Genomic DNA, 18,786 nt, shown 5'->3' with positions numbered 1-18,786 from the left:
AAACCCTGATAATAATAATAAATACGTGTATTTTTTTGGAGACAAAGCAATTTAAATAAATAAAAAAAGAAAGAGCAAGATAAAAAGATTTACAATTGAGAATTACAAACGAGAAAAGGTGTTACACGGTCACTGGCAGAAATTTAGACCCGGCAAAAAACCGATATAGTCAAACGGATCTTTTTTTTGGCATCGAGACTCCTTGCGCGAGTGGATCCATTTCTGAAATATTTCATTTCCACGCGACGCAAAGTTCCCTACTTTCCAAATTTCATTACCGTCGAAGGAGAAACCCTCGCAGAAATGTCAATAGAATTAAGTATACCGGTGGTAAAATACGCGTTATCGTATACCTCGACTATTCGTACGTCGCGCGATCTCTTATCGCGCATGCTCGAATGGCAAACGTGAGCTATTATCTCAGTCCTATCTCAATCTTTTACAACCGCTGTATCGGACTACTAATCTCGCTCGCTTAAATAACAATCGGTGCGATTGAAACGCGCGTGAAACAAGTCGCTCCCGCCGAGATGACCCACTTGAAAACTGACACGCGGAACCCAAAGCATCTTCGCGATTCATCGCCGACCGATCGATCGATCGATGGAAAATACCCGCGAATATACCGTACGTGCGAAGCCTAAGTCCCGCGGGATGCGGTATAAACGGCGATAGACGTCGATTCCCGGCTGATTTGCATGACTACGCATAATAATCGGACGTAGCCACGCATCCGTTCGTTCGTTCGTTCGTTCGTACGTTCCTATCGACGTCTCGAGAGCGTGTAGTACATGACATTCGCCAAATTTGCTTCGCTCTTTGTCTCCCTCTCTCTCGTCCACCCCAAGTTTCCTTCATTAAAATAATCAGTCGATGCTCCGAGATGCATAAAGCGTATATAAAGCGAGTAATTATTCGGTGGACCGAGTGGAATATATGCATGCGCGTGTGCACGTGTGTACGTAATATCCCTGGCCGCGCGTACCGCGCACGGGGGCGTCTCCTTCTCATAGAATAATGCGTATATTAATGCAGTAGGGTATAAATTAGTTGGAATCTGACTAGACGAGCCGGCAGCTCTCGGATACATGCAGAGACGAAAGGCATCTCTCTACCTGCATTGTACATATATATACGCACACACGCAAACGAATCCCTCCCTTCCCTCCTTCCGCGTCCCTCCCGCACCTAGAACGCCGGCGTATATACGTGGCATATGTGTACTTATAAACGTGACAAGTAGGACAATGAAAGCTGCACGCGTTCTACGTGTTTCCTGGCAACCTCTGCTCTTGATTTATCTAACGCTGTTGCGACACCCGCCAAGTCGCGCCCGAAAGCATTTCCTTTTACGCTCTATAAGCGAGATAGAAACGCTGGGATTTAGCGGGTATAAAACGCGCGCGATGAGTCAACTCGTCTATTTTATACTTTTTCTTTAGGCCGCCTATTATTCCGAATGACGGAAAAATAAGAATAAGCTTGCTCGAGAAATAAAGAATCTATAAATATGATTCTGAGAACTTGAGAAATATCGCTGGAATGTACACGATACGAAAAAAGTTTGCGCTTACGAAACATTGCATAATTTTTTTTTATCCCGCATTAATGCGTCCCCTTATATGATAAAGCGACGATCGATAGCTTTTTTTTTTTTTTTTTTTACATTTATCATCGAGAGGCAGATTACTAAACTCCATATAATCGGATACTGTTCTTTTTTTTTTTTTTTTTTAACGATCGCGTGTTCATGAATTCAACCGATACAAAGCCGCGATTGTGCTCAGATCTCATCTAAAAAAATGATGAAACCATGTTCGGGGATTAAAACATGTAAATCCATCAAGGTCTCCAAGTTTAATTTTCGACCGGGGATCGACCGTTCGATGCGCTGGGAGTTTCGTGTGTAAACGAAAGTACAAATCAATTTTTCAATGCTCCACGGAAGGCGCTAAATCTCGAAAACGGCGACGCGAACAGGATACACAGCCGAATGAGATGATATTGCATCTGGCTGTGCCAATGTTGAATGACGATCGCACGCGACTTGTTTTATACGCGAATCATGATGCGCGAGAGCGCATGCAAAGTCGATTAAGTTACGCGCGTTTCCAGCCATTTTCTCAGCTAACGGAAGTTGTACGCGTTTCACACGCGAATACTTTTTATCGTATTTGCATACGATTTCGAGACGAATGATGACAATGATGATGATGACGACGACGACGACGACGACGAAACAAAGCTATTGCATCCGCCGATTATTCCGAGTCGCTTCGATGCCTTTTAACGGTAAACCTTATATTTCAGCACGGGACTGCACGAAACAAATTGGCAAAGCTGGAACGGCGAGATCGATCCGGCGAAAGTAATTTAGTTTTGGCCGGCTCCACTTTAAAAGTACTATCAAACTCAAAACCGATCGACTGACACGGTTACCCCAACAATACTTTGTAAATACGAATTAAACGCGCCGAGACGTAAACGCACGATTTTTCAAAATACTCATCGAGATCAAACACGATCAATGTACGCGACGCGTTTCAATTTCCACGATATATATATATATATATATATATATATATATATATATATATCATTTAAATATTAATTTAATACGTACAAGTAATAAATCAGATAAATTACAAAACAATAGACCAGTATATTATTGGATATTTCATACGTATTAAAGATGAATCTTTCGATATTACATTATTTTTGTGAAAATGAGATCGCAGAATTACCGACGAGATGCGATAATTATCACTCTGCGCAATTATATCGAGCATAACTGTTAATTGTTTGGTTATTCCACGTCGATATAATAGGCTGAGCATTAATAATTCTATTTGCTTAATCAACCGTGACATGAAGAAGTATTTGTACCGGTGATTATGGATCGCGTATTGCCCCAGGGTTATAACGGACCACATGTCGAAGAACTAATTGATTAACTGCGCGAATAAATCATTTCGCATAGTAGTGTAAATAGCAATCTATCAGTTGTATGTGTGCACGTGCGTAACCTCACCGTTAAATCAATGGTCTTTTTAATTCTTGCGTCGCACTTTGCAATAACGCAAAGTACAATTTAACTTGATAATAATTTTAATTATCTCGAGTAAATTTAATTTCAAGAAATATATTTTGAAGAACATTAGAACATTTAACATGTCTGTGAAGAATTACGTGTAGTCATAGTAATTGTATCCAATTATATAAGAACCTTATGGTCTTGCAAGAAGATCTGGTTCAGAGGGACTCGTTCAGAGAACGAAGCGGAGACTTCCGCAATGGAGCTTCATGATGCAGGACTAAGTCAATTTAATCAAGTAATGCACCCAGTACACGGTGCAGCTTGAATAGACCTCTAGGAAGACATTAAAATGGACCACAATCCTTATAATCTTCGTTTAAGCTATCTACCTCTATAAATGTATCAGATAAGTATGGATTTTCCGCGACGATGCGAATGAATTTTTAAAATATTTTCTCGAAAAGATGATCAATCGATTTATTTCTATATCGAATATATAATTTTAAACAATTATGATAGGAGTTTCATACTCGATCGTGTCATCGCAAAGATAACGGTAATCTCTTTCATATAAGAAAAAAAAATATTTACTTTGAATTTAGCAAAAAATAGATATATTATTAAAAAAATATCTTTTCTAAAAAATATCCACGATATTTAATAATGTAAACATAAAACATAGGATAATGTAAATTCTCGAAATTGCACAATCTTCTCGGTTACACGAAGCATTAAAAATGTCTCACGACTACGTGTCACTCCGTGCAAGTTTTTTTTTTCCCCCCCAAATTTATCGCGTATACGCAGCATTTTTCAACATCCTACTTGCCAGCGTAGCGACGAGAGGATAAGAAAAACCGCTGCCACCACGTACTGAATTTGATATAATACTTCGCGCAAATGAACTTTTCTATCGACTAATTACAAGAGCAGAAAATTTACGCAAATGCCCCGGCCCAGAACGAAATAATTAAAATTAACGAGCCAATTTTTGCAGGCCCGTTATACCAAGGCGATTCGGGCTGAGCGCGGCACGTTTGATTAAAACCGAACGATTAGATGAACGGGGTCACATTTCCCCGTGACCTTATCAGTTACCTTAAATTGGCCCATTCGCGTCTAATTAAGCTGTTGGTAATCGCGGTAAAATTATTTCACGCATTCACAATATGATCTCCGTAATAAAATTGCCGGCGTCAAAAACGAAGACGTTGAGTGAATCATTTCTCTTTCTGCCCTTCTCTCGTATATTTGTTCACCGTATTGTTTTCCCGTATTTACCGAGGCGTTATAGTACGTAGGCAAAATGATATTTGATAGGAAAATTGAATGCAATTCTATATACGTATACATATCGCAATGAACGTCTCACTGACAGTCAGCGCAATAATTTGAATAATATTGTACGCACGACCACAAAACTGATTACATTCCCATTAGCTGCCGATATCGATTCCGTGTGCACCACTTGTATCTATATACGCTTATACAACTAATACCGCGTATTGCAGCCTCGTCGCATAAATGCGCTTTTAATATTTTCGATACGTACGAGAAAATAAATTGATTTAAAGGCAAGATAATTCCTTTTCCTCGATTTCGACATATTGCAATATCATCCTACAACTGTGTTTCTATATCGAAACAGAACAAATGTTTGCTTTTTGAATCGCGCATACTCTATTGACTTATCACGATATGGTAATGTTTGTCATATATATATATATATATATATATATATATATATTTTTATTATATAATAAAAAGAAAAAAATATTATAATTGTAACCGAGAAACAGAAACAATCGCGAAATAATCGATATTGAAATGATCATATATAACTTAACGAGGGTAATCATCCTTCATCTGTAAGTTTCTACTGAGATTTTTGACATTTAAAATAAAAATAGAGATAAATATTACGTGAGAAGGATAACGATTAAGTCTGCAAAATGTACACGTTACTTAAGAGCAATTACTCGGCACGTTCGTTACAGCCTCCGCGTAATTACATGCCCGATGGAAGAATCTACGAGACATTGTCTTCGAATTGTCCTATTAATGCCTCGTTGTATTCAAGAATGATTATGCCACTCAGATTCTTCGAATCGTCTTGGAGGTGTCGTCAATTCCCGCCGTACTCGCGAATGGCATTACGTCAAAGTAGATACATCTGTACATCGCGAGATGCATTGTTACACGAAAGATAAACACTACGAACTGAATTCCATTTTACTCGGTAATTACTATTCCGTTTACTTTACCGCACACGAAGCTACGCGCCGCTTCTCAAACACGGTTAATCGACAGAAAATCGGAGAAACAATTAATAAAAAGTTCAAACAATTCAGATGGCTTCTTATTCGTAACGCTATAATATTTTCTCTCGTATCAGTTTTGTCCTACAAATTCTACCATATACATCTCTCTCACTTTACTAAAAATTAATACTTTCTGTAAATCATTTTTATTAAAAAAAACCTTAATTGCATATGTGAAACTCAATTTTCTTCGACTCCTACAAGTCTTTAATGCAAAATGTAAAATTACTTGATGGGCAACGAACGATGCGATGCTTTTTCTGTGTACTTAGTCTCTTCTATAAAATCGTGGATCTTTAGAGAAATATGTATCAAAAGGATATATCACTTTAAAAATTGAAGATACTTGTTAAATATTATAATACTGTACTCGCTATACTCAATGACAGAAATAAAAAATGAAAAGTGTTTCTATTAATCTGCGAGACGTTTAACATTACATTTCCATCTCGTCCAATGGTATAATGAAGAACATTCAGAATTCTTTCTCACCTTTGCTGAAATTGCACGAAAAAGTGAGAGACCGCGGAAAGAAGCGACGACCGTTTTCTCTCTCTCTCTCTCTTTCATTACGTGTACGATGATAAAAATTGGATTACAAGTTTCTCAATCTTCTCCGTACTGCTTTCTTCATACGCAAGTGAATTTTCATGAATATTCCGGCGATAATATACCCAAAACGACACCGCAAAACTCTCGTCGACTTAAATTCTGAATACAATTTCAGCAAAAATACTATGACACGTAAAAAGCTAAAGATATGACAACTAACAGAAAAGAAAAAAATCTATCTTTAATTTTATACGAGGCTGCGCTCATTAAAAAAATACAATTCTATAATTTTATCTCTGTATTATTTATATAGAAATCTTTTATATATAAATCTGCAAAATATCCTACATTTTCTACTTTTTGTATACGATGATAAAGCATCGAAAGTAAGCGAATGTATGATACGTTACACCTAACACGCGGTAATCAAGTAAATTCATCTGTAAGCTTCGCCAATTCTCTGGTAAAAATTTTCATGATAAGATTTTATATACAATCGTATATGAAGGAAAACATCGATTAATTAACGTTTCTCGCCACAATTTGATAAGAAAGAAGGGAACGATTGCTAACGCACTGACTGACGCGATAAACGAGTTGAGCAAGAGGTGCTGACAGAAAAAAGATAAAATAAAACAAACTCGGCACCCAGAGAGAAAAGTACGAGAGGGAGTCAGCTATTATCGAATTACGGGCAGTTTATCTTTTGGGGTCGCCAACGTAATAAAATATAATTGTTCCGTGAAGGAAAAGAAGATGTGCAATGAGAAATAATCCAATTCAATGTTCACGTGCGTATCAAAATATTTTTATAAATCTATTCCCATCACGCTTTATCCGAACCTGTTATTTATAAATAGCGCAAGAGGGAGCGGAAGGAAAAAAGATAAAAATCAAAATTCATATTTTAATTAATTAATGACAAATAATAAATTACGTAAAAGTTTTTTTTCATACGTGAAGAGTGATATCAACGAATCGTGATTTTTTTATTCTATAAATATTTGCCAAAATTTGTTTATATGTATATATGATCCTTTTCAATTATTTACACAATGAGCTCTTGCTAAAAGCAAATTCAGTCGTTTAGAGCTGCCCTATGTATGAGCCGTTTGTGCGAATTCCGAACGATAATTCCGATTAAACGATAATGCACGGCAGATAGATTACGGACGATTATGGCCATTTGAAAATTAGTGCAAACGCGAAGCGAGATAAATCGGCTTTTCGGAACGCATCATTTCTTCGTTAAACGCGCGCGCGTTGCAGATCTACCGATAATGTCCCATGAACTACACATATCCACGGAACGCAGTTATCTCGGTGAACGGCTTTCTCCGCCATCGAACATCCGGTATCCGGAACATCGTCATTATCGCTAAAATGACGGGCTTTTCTCATCGCGCAATACTCTACGGTGTGCTATGTAATAAAGAGATTCCTTGGGCTGACTGGAACGCAGTTGTGGGTGTCATTTCTATTTTCAAATTAGTCCTGTTCGTCTCGATCCGATAGACGATATAGCGAAAGAATGCGATTCACTCTGAGTCACGAGGTGAGGGAAGCAATCAAGGGACGGCCTTTAATTTATTTCGCGCCAGACATATCGTTGGATAGAAAAAAAGACTGTTCGCTTTTAGAATCTATATTTCATGTCAAATTAATCGTTGCCTCTCGTATGTACAACAATTAATTATGCAGGATATCTCTCTCAGATCGAGTTAAAAAAAAAAAAAAAATCGTTAAATTATTTTTTTGTCAAGTCCAAAACACCCTGTGTAATATTAATTGTCGTACATGCGACAATCACCTGTGTGTAAAATATAGATGATGTGCAAAAAGTTGCGAAACTATTAATTAATCCCATTTTATCGTCAGAATATATTTTTTCTTTTATATTAAATCTCTGAACAATAAAACAATTTTTATGCTATACGCTCGTATATAAAGCAAAACCATTTTTCTGCTGGACAGAATGAAACGTCACTTGATGTAACAGTAATAGTTTTTTTTTTTTTACCGCGAAAATCGATAATCGGTTAATTAATATAAAACATTGATCATTATGTCAGACGTCCTTACAATCGGATTGATAGGAAATGTGCGTTTGTATCGTTCATGGACTATCGCATTGTAATTTCATTTCTGAGCAATTAATACGTCGGCTGTAACCGATGCACGTAATGGTCCGTTCGCACAGATTGACAAACGGAAAGCAAATAGGAATAGCAATGCCGATATTTGTGCGTAGCCACGATGTAAATAACGCGTATCAAAGGATGCGAATATGAGCGAATATGAGATACCGAACCCCTGTTTAGCGTGCTAAATTTGACAGGACTTATATTTACATAGGATAAATAGGACAACTATCTATACTCCTGTGTACATCATTTTAATTCTATTTATCAATATATAATTTTTCAAGTAAATAATCAAGTTTGTATTGCATAATTAATTAGCTAAAATTTACCATATTAATTCGATTTATGTAACTCCGAGGAAAGGGGGAACTAAATGGAAAAAAATCGAATATGATCAAAGCAAACAATAAAGTCAGTGCCGTGCTGTATACGGTGATAAATCGCAGCAATATCAATTCCTGCAAGACGAACTACCGTATTTCCTGAAAGCGATCTGTAATAGTCGCGCGACACAATCGCGACCGATCGTTTCGATCGAAGCATCGATTGTGCAAAATCCTCATCGTCGAAAGATAAAATTCCCGATGGAAGTAACGCGCGTGTGCATTAAACAGAAAAACAAATCGCAGGTGTGCCATAAAATTGCGTCTCTGTATAGGCTTTTTTTTTTATACGTACTAGCGACAATTTTTTATACATACTAGCAATCGGTGAATAACGAGAAACCGCCCTCGGGTTCCATAGATCCCTCAATAATTTATATAGATTAAGTCGCGCGTGAAATACGAATCTCTGGCATTTCCGGGCATGTCGCGAATTAAAAGGGCGCGTTGCACTTGTCAAATTGTCAAATTGTCATTACTCATTGCCAAAATATCGTAATCGACTCTCGATAGAGCGAATTTCTCTATTTTCAATGATTCCTGCAGAAAATCAAGTTGCAAAAAGATTTCAAAGCTTCTTCCATAACTCGACATGTCAAAATTAAAAATAAAAAAAAAAAAAAATCTCTTCCGCCCAAAAAATATTCGTATTGCAATATATGTATATATTTTTTATTATTAATTTATCGTAATCATATCATTCGCTGTGTGTTCAAGTCGTATACGATATGTCTTCACTAAAGCATAACATTGGCTAACAAGATTAAAGCTCGCGATTGTCTCCACTAGAGCGTTTCAATGGATAAAAGGAGCGAAGCAAAAAAAGAAAGAGTATCGCGATTCTCGGAAAGCAAATTTACGCCCACACCTGTTCACGTGCACAGATCTTGAAGCGACGATAACGGCGTATCGAATCCTCGGTAAGACAACGACGAGCGTCCCGAGCACGATCGCATGAAAAAGAGGAACGCGTACAAAAGGTTAACGGCGTGTAAATTTCACGGGGCAGATTTCGTCAAGCGCAGAATCGCGAAGGAACGACTGCTGTTAAGTTTAGTGGCACGCGGAAATCGCAGTCGTATGTACGCGAAATGTACAAGTTCTCGGCGCTTTCTTTTACGCGCCGATTCTTTTTGCCGTTTTAAAGACGATATCCTTCATTACCGTGTTAAAGCCCGTGTCTCATTACTTCGTAACGTTTAATTTTAAATATCTCTAACAGACTTGTAACCGATTTCCTTCCAATTAACATTAACATTCGCTGAAATTGGAGTCTATTTGAAATAAATTTAAAATTAAGATTTTGTATACTTTTGACATTTAATTCGAAAAAAATCCGTCGATTTTTAATTTAATGTTTCGAATGAAACAAGCGATATAGTTCTTTTTTAGTATCCTTAATATCTTTAATATCTGTGACAACATACCGATATACTCTCTTTCGCGACTGCAAGTAAAATCTGATATGAAATTGCGATACGCTTGGCCATTGTGCGCGAAATGAAAAGGGCCTATTAAAAGATATCTTTAGTTCATCTTAACGAAAGCGCGCGCGCGCGATATCCGGTATAAAACGCGCGTATAACGCGAACGTCATTTCCTACGATACTCGCGAACCGCTATAATTTTGCCATCGAAGTTTATTCTTCGGAGATAAAAGTACACAATGAAGAGAAATGAAAAAAATAATAATAGTTACGTAGCGTATTAAATGTCTAAAACTAACGGATATAAAGCGTTAAAAATTTAAAAACTGTGTGTCACTAGGATTGGAAAATATATCGCGATATATGTCAATTATATATAAATTGCATCAATCAAAGTGTATCAACATGTTTACTACGTTATCGATAATGATCAGATAAGCACACGCATTAATAATTCAAATATGTAATTCGTTATTTGATTGCTGTTTAACATAGTACGTTAATTTAAGTTTTAACGCGTTAACTATATCGTGTGTGCTAAAGATCCCATTTAAGGACAGACACAGTATTGTCGCACACACCGGCAGTCACCGATTCATGTAAATTATCGGTGCCGGATAACCGGCTTAAGATTCGGATTAAGATCAGGCGCGGAATTTACCCCGACATACATATTTTGACAAGGGCAGGCGAGGGTTAAGAGCAAGATTTAGCTCGTCTATGTAGACATAGTTTCGCGGTCGTCGACGTAGTCGATATCAAGCTAGAAATCTTCTTACGGAAGAGTTCCTCTGTACTTATTCCTAAAGTTAAACGCACAGACACGAAGAAAAACGGATATTCTTTCTAAAAAAAGGAAATATATATCGTAATATTAATTTATTAGATATCTTCTCTGTTAAATTCAACGAGAAGATTACAAAACGTCACGTAGAGAGAAAAAATAAATTACTCGTGCATCTCTCTCACGTAAATCTTGTAATTTTTAAAATAGCTTTCCCAAATTTAATAAATTAACAATTGTTTTCGCACATTTTAAATCAAATAATAAATTATATCATCTTTATTGAAATTACTATTTATATAATATATATATATATATATATATATATATATATATATATATATATATATATATATATATATATATACGGTAGAGAAAAGCAAAATTAGGTAGGTTTTATATTTTTCAAAATTCATAATAAAATTAAAAAGCTCAAAATATGAATAAATTAATGAAAAAATATGAACAAATTTCCGGGATTGAATTATTAATTATAAAATTGAATTATAAATGCCCCGTTTCACCGTATATTTTTATCTGGAGATGAGAGAGACAGAGAGAAGAGAGAGAGAGAAGAGAGAGAGAGAGAGAGAGAGAGAGAGAATCTACAAAAAGAGATATATATAATATAAAATATAATACACAATATAAATAACGAAAAGTAAAAAAATAATTATACTTGAGAATGCGAATTTTATTTCCGCATCCCTCACACTCGATTCCTTTGAAAATCGCATTATGGCGAGAATCACGAAACTAACTTCGACGAGACTCGAAGACGAATCGTCGAAAGTAGCGCTTAACGAGCACGTTAAACAACCACCGCTAAATCGTCACGAGGAAAGAAGCCGCGCAAATGCACGGGGAATCCTTCGATGGTAGAGAGGCGGGAGGGACAATACACACGCGAGAGGGAGGGAGGGAGGGAGGGAGGGCGAAAGCGGGTAAGAGACGGCTAAAGATAATGTACTCCTGCATACAGATGACGTTATTAAACGGAAATCTGCAGATGGAGCGAACGCATAAAGCACTGTCTGCCGTCGTTGTCTGATTAGGCATGCAACGTTTCCCCTTCCTCCTCCCCCTCTCCCTCTCACCCGTCCCGTCATCCTATTCACCCCCTTGTGTTTCCGCGAGAAGCACAAAGTTCTCTCACTCTCTCTCTCTCTCTCTCTCTCTGTCTCTTTCGTTGCGGTCGCGCACCGCCAAGTAAATTCCGTAAAACGATAACGACAATTTTAACACCGTGTATAATGCAACATCCAGTTCGTTCGCGAATGCGTCCTCTCGAGAATTTCACGGGAATCGTAACCTTTTTTTTAGAGTTATCCGGCACGTCGAAACGCTCTTTCTGCCCTTGTTCGCAAATAAAATAAAAATGTATAGCACGAAATATATTTACATATTAATCTTCCAATAAATTAGTAGCATTAATCGATACTTTTGCTCAAAATTAGCTACGCAAGTGAGAAATTTGGACAAAAATATATTGTATAATTTTCATTACGGCTCTTTTTTTTTTTTTTTTTTTTTTTTTTTTTTTTTTACCGCGTTCTCTTATTGATTAAGCAGCTGTACTAAAAATGTCGTAAATGCATTTCGAATAATATTAAATTTTTATTTTTGTCGAAACGATAAATATATTTCCAGTATACGTAACTCTTCGTATTCATGAAAAAGTGTACTCACAAATAGATGATGTCTCGTCCGATTGAAAATTCGTCGTCCAATGCCATCTTGCGCTCCCGAGCAAATATCGTTGTAATCCGATACTTGCCATCTTTTTGTAGACACACACATACACACACACACACACACACACAAGTCCATTAGATTCACTCGCGAGTCGCGAGACGATATTCGTCCGATATTTCATTCGGCACTCTCGAAATACGCACGATTTCAGCGGATAAATACCGATGAAACGTATCGGAGTCCCATTGCGTCTTTCGCGACGTCTCATTTCGGACGAGAGAATACGCCGAAAAAATTTCTCGAACATCGTTCGAGCGGCCATGATGCTCTAACGGCAAGTCACGTATCCGCGACGATGATCGGCGTCGATCGCCAAGGACAAGATTCGCGAGAGACGATATTCGTTCGATATTTCACTCGGCACTCCCGAAATACGCGCGATTTCAGCGGATAAAAATCCACGAGACGTATCGGCAGTCCCTGTTGCGTCTCTCGCGACGCCTTATCTCGGACGAGAAAATAGGCCGAAGAAAATTTCTCGAAGGTCGTTTGAACGGCCATGACGGTCTAACGGAAAATATCTACGGCGTAAATCGCGAAAGCGCGATTAATGATGCTGATACGCGCTAAATTATACGATAAAACGATCGCATGGCACTTTATTCGATACTTTCGACGTAAATGCGCGTGCGGGATTCCCTTCTATCGCGTAGGAAAAGAGAAAAATACGGAGCGATACGCGACGCGTCTCGATCGCGATCGTCGCGAGCGCGAACTATGCAAGGACAAGACGGTGGCGTTGCGTCGCGGCGATGGCAAGTGGCGTACTTCGCATTACCAAATTTCGCGTCGTTTCATTGGTTCAATCGAGATGGAAAAAGAGAAAAATTTCTTTCCTGCTATTGGTCGATCGAACGCTTCGAATTATTTGGTTATATTTTTATGAACTGTTGACGTTCTAATCGTAACGCGTAATTATAGGGAGAAAATCTCCCGTCGCCATCCTTCCGCGACCGCGGCTCGAAGGATATTACGTTACGACACGTAGAGCGCTCGAGTCCTTGGTCGCGCGCCGAGACCAAGTCGACGTAAACAATAGGTGCGGCATAGCGCGCTATTGTATACAATGTATACATTCCACATGTCAACATTACGTACGTCAACAATATAATATAACAGACTATAGATTGAATAAATACGGCGACAATAGAATATTAACGCGCGTCGCGCGACTCGACTCGTGTTGTCAGTCGTGCCGCAGGACTCGAGGAGATAATAGCGGCGTGTGCGCGATACCTTCCTAAGTACGAGTAAATGTGAATGAAAGGCGATTATTTCCTACGATTCTTAAGACTTTTGCGATGTGTAACCGCGCCCTTCGCGTCACGGTCGGCTCGTGTCATTCGCGCGCCAAAATTCGAGTATACAGGTACGGTGTATTAATGCGTGCGTGCTGGTATCATATTATTTTCTTAAATATTGTACAATCTCTCGCGCTATAAGTACGAGATAATGTGAGACGTCATTAATTCCTATGATTTTCAGCGATTCTCGATGCTCGATTTTTACATTCGGTTGACTTGTATTTTCATTCCCGCGCCGAGACTCGGATGAGTATAAGCAAAGTTGGGAACGTTACTCTATAAAAGTAACGCGTTACCGTTACCGTTATTTTTTTGTAAAAAGTAACTCGTTATCGTTACTCGTTACTGATTTTAAAAAGTGACGCGTTACCGTTACCGTTACTTAGAAAGTAACGACTCGTTACTTTTTCGTTAATGTTTCTGTTTTTTTTTCTAATATTAAAATAAGTTATTAGATTATAAAATTATTTATTAATCAATATTAAATGTAATAATCTAAGGTACAATTAAAAACTCTAAATTAGTCTCTATATAGCAAGCGTTTTTTATATCAAACTTATTTAATGATTCTAATTTTTATATGTTAATATCTTTACTTTTAATACACTTATCTTTATAGGAATTTAAATTATAATTTACAAATTCGAATTTTGTCGAAAATTTTTATCAAACATTGTTTATAAATATTGATGAGAGAAATTTTGATATTATTAAGAGTGTATTCCAATATTCACTGTCAGTATTGTAAAATCTATAATTTATATACGTTACTATAGATTTTCAGTACTGGCAGTGATTATCAGAATGCAGCCTATGATAGAAGACCACAAAATATTTTTCAAAAAATACATCTATTGTAATAGATATAAGATAATAAAGAACCAAAAAATAACGATAATTCGTTACCGTTACTATAAAAATGTAACGACGTTACCGTTACCGTAACTACAAACAGAAAAAAGTAACGATCGTTACCGAAGGAAAGTAACTGTAACGGTAACGATGTTACAAGTAACGCGTTACTTCCCAATCCTGAGTATAAGTACAGTCGATCTTTCTTAAACGCGATCGCGACGAGAAATACGAGAAGTCATCGAACGCGGAACTATTCTCTACGATTATTATATAATTAATCGTCGTGTTTCACTGATTAGTGCGCGTAATTACTGTGTTTTCGCGAGCGAGTGCCACGAGGGCAAGGAAGATCCGGAAAGGCATCGGACGATGGCGCGCAAACGTCAGGTAAAAGCACACAATTCGTAATCTATTTTATTTTCTAATATTTAAAATATACATATTTGCGGAATTATTTATTTTTGCCATTTATTTTGCATTATTTACATAATTGCATAACGTAACATTTCCAAACAAATATTTTAGGTAACAATTATATATGAATATATAATTCTTATCTTATACATATTTAAATTATCTAAAATATATATATATATATATATAATATTGTACTTTTACGTAAGTGTAATAAAAAATATTTCAACACATCGCACTATTTAAGATTTATAATTATTTAGATTATTTATGCAATAAATATATTTTTATTTATTTCTCACAATGTATAATCTACGAAGTTTATATCTAAAAGATTCTTTTCAGAAATTATGTAATTTTGATAAAATATTTATTTATAAAATAAACGAATATTTAATCGCGCGTAATATAAGTGTTCTCGAAATATCCATCAATTTTAACGTATGCGTCTTATTTTTATATATATTCGAATTTTACAGATCAACATTATCCATTACTCAATCCATTGCGCACATCGTACCGGTGAGTTTAAATTATTTTCTATTTTAATCTCGGATTAACGGATTCGCGAATATTGTATCAGGTGTATATAAATATGTGTGTACGCAGTTGTAACAAAAGTAACGAAATTTTTTTTTTTTGCTTTAAACTTTTTGCCTTTTATTTCTCTAGAAAATTCTGTTACACGCATCATTTACACAGTATTATTTTTCAACATATGTTACTACGTACTTATCTGATCCAAATATTATAAATAATGATTTGAATATCCATAATATTTACTTATTATCAACATTTTAAAAATATATAGGGTAATAATTTCCCCCCCCCCCTCCCACACATACACACATACACACATGCATATATATATATATATATATATATATATATATATATATATATATATATATATATGTATGTATACGTACATATTTATTCTGTATTTTTGTTATAATTTTCAATTTTTTTTTTGACACGTAATAAAAATTTAGTTATTATTATACACTTATTTTATCATTACTTATATATGGTAAGATAAGAAGAGCGACGTACAATATTCGCAGCCGTCGTACAATCTAAGAACCATCCTTCAAGAAAGTCAGCGATGTCAGAATATATTCGACCGCGAGGAATGTGTGTTGGTTCCCGGGCATAATGTTGGTATGCAAGCGTGAAAAATTTAATGGGCCAAGAGTGAGAAACACGCGAGCGTTTGGAAATTTTTCGGGCGGCATTCCTCGGTTAGAATATATGCTGGATAATAATTTCGAGGTCGAGCGCATTTACACCGTCAGTCATATATCTCGAGAGCGATCGATGTGGCAGCGTCTTTCCTAAATTATTCGATTTCGTAAAACTATTAACTCCGATACAATATATCGAGACGAGTATCGAACATTTTATCTTTTCACGTATTCTCATGCAACACGAATTTGGAAATCGCTCGCGAAATTATTAAATTTATAACTTGATGAAATTTTAATTTTAAATTTATAGTTTTATATAATTTTAATAAATGCTTATTCTTGTTCCGTGCACGTATATGAGCTACTCGACGTGTGGCACGTATTTACAAAATTAAATCGTCTGCCTCCCGTGGAGATACTTCATTATATGAAGTGCCCACAAATCTCTTGAAATCGTTTGCCTCTTAGCACCCTATATACAGGATGAGAAGAAAAGCTAAAAGAATGGAGGTTGTATCGAGAGCTTATATTCTGTCATCTTCGTCTGCGTTCCAATCTTGAAATCACTGTCGATTGTTAAGTGGGTCTTTATTTAGACGAATTGTTTTAACTTGCTTTCCTCTCTATAATGCTCTCAAAATAATATACCGTAAAAAGAATTCGTTACGTAAGAGCGTGTTTATTTAAACAATCAGTATTTCTTTATTGAATTCTGATCAAGCTCGTACCTTTCGTTATTAAAAAATTTAACTCATAAACTTTTTTTATATCTCTCCCTTTTTTTTCTCTTTCAATAACATATAATAGTACGATGATGTAACGTAAAGTTTCGCGCGCATTGAGTCTTTTATCGTAATTGAAAAATTTCATTTTTTATCACGTATAAAAGTGCCATTTAATTTCAATTTGCCTTTGTTTGCCTAAATGAAACGGTTTAAAATTACGATGGTATAAAAATCCGTTGCGACACAATTTTATTTCGAAAGGAATAAAGTAAATTGTTATCGCGCGCAATTCCATCGATTCTGGAAGAAGGTTGCATCAATCGAAGTAATATACCATTCTATCAAACGCGATTGAAAAGCAAAAATGATAAAGACAGATGCATTGGTTCGTTAGCAGCGGTAAGATGACGATACAAACAATCTATTATACCTAGACCCTTTCGTATATTCGACGGCTGTGAAACTGAAACATGATCACATATACCCGGCAAATTGTTCGAGCGAAAACATAAACGCGGCTGAATGTATTATACCTGCGTAAGAAGCATAGCATGATTCTATATATGAACGCGCCGCAGGATCGCGATCAACATGCCGCAAACATCTGTATCATAATGGTAAAGATAAACAAACGCCAAAGCCGTAAAGGGGTCGTCAACTACGTACATAATTTCCAACTTCTCTGACTCTATTCGTTTCTGCAACGGACGATTCTCCAAAAGCGCCGAATCTCTCGACGCGCGGTCACCTCCAAATGTATTCACCTGACAGACCGAATAACGTCGCGCATGGGAATAGTCTCATTTGTATTTGTATCTTGCGTACGTTCTGCTTTCATTAATGAAATAGATTGACCAAAGACAAAAGAGATTCATTCTCTACAACTTTTGTTTTGCTACTTTTTGTTAAAAGACGCATACTTTGCCCGATATTTATAAAAATGTAAAAAATAACCGTGATTTCTCAGAGTTTTTTGGCCGCTAACTTTTTAAGGAAGCATTTGAGAACCCATATATATAGGTCATTTTGTTCGGTATTAAATTATCTTTCAAATGAGATCAAAATTATTGTAGTTTGCTCAATAGATTTTGAAATGAAGCAGTTAATAGTCAATTTTAAATGTATCGAAAAGTGTTTTTTCGGCCTAGTGTTTTCTCGGTTATTCCAAAACCTATGGCACGAACTACGATCTCTTTGATCTCATTTGAAAAGTAATTTAATTCCGAACTAAAAGTTTCCTATGAATATGGGTCGAAAAATGGTTCCTTAAAGAGTTAGCGCGTAAAAACCTCCGAAATCACGGTTATTTTATACATTTTTACAAATATCGGGAAAAGTATGCGTCTTTTAACAAAAAATACCGAAACAAAAGTTGTAGAGAATTAAATTATCTTTCAAATGAGATCAAAGTTATTGTACTTTGTTCCATAGGTTTTCGAATAATCGTCAATAGCCGAAAAAACACTTTTCAGTATATTCGAAATTGGTTATTAATTGGTTTATTTCAAAACCTATGGAGTAAACTACAATCACTTTGATCTCATTTGAAAGATAATTTAATTCCGAACAAAATGTTTCCTATAAACATGCGTATCGTACGCATATATATACATACAATCGATTTTATAAAAAGACGGACGATCGATTCTTTCGCTGTCATGAGACAATCTGCTTCGGCTTCAACTCCAATGTAATTCGGCTGACACATATTTCTCGGCACGGAACGGTCAAAATTACAAAATTCCGAATGGGGTGGGGAGTGACATCAAATCATTGTCTGTGTAACGACAGCCAGCAAGTGCAAAAATACAGTCCAACAAAGCAAGTCGTGGCGGCATGCTCTCCCATCATAACGGCGGTGGTGAAGTCCACTTGTGGAGCAAGACGGATGCTCGTCT

General features: G+C 36.4%; 1 protein-coding gene across 3 annotated transcripts in view; it reads right to left on the bottom strand.

The window, feature by feature from the left end:
* LOC138934453 (neurotrimin) overlaps positions 1–13,113 on the bottom strand; it is a 315,283-nt gene extending 302,170 nt beyond the window's left edge. For all 3 annotated transcript variants that reach the window (XR_011447131.1, XM_070298197.1, XM_070298198.1), the window contains exon 1: positions 12,338–13,113. Coding sequence is in view for 2 of the 3 variants with exons in the window: in XM_070298197.1 (XP_070154298.1) it covers positions 12,338–12,384 (47 nt within the window). In the remaining variant the exon portion in view is untranslated. The remainder of the gene's footprint in view (positions 1–12,337) is intronic.
* Between the last annotated feature and the right edge of the window lie 5,673 nt (positions 13,114–18,786).

This window comes from Polyergus mexicanus, unplaced genomic scaffold, assembly GCF_030449975.1.
Source record: "Polyergus mexicanus isolate NDT 795.1 unplaced genomic scaffold, iyPolMexi1.0 SCAF_7, whole genome shotgun sequence".
Taxonomy (NCBI): Eukaryota; Metazoa; Arthropoda; class Insecta; order Hymenoptera; family Formicidae; genus Polyergus; species Polyergus mexicanus.
Note: the sequence above shows the minus strand (reverse complement) of the source record. Positions and strands in the feature narration are given on the sequence as shown.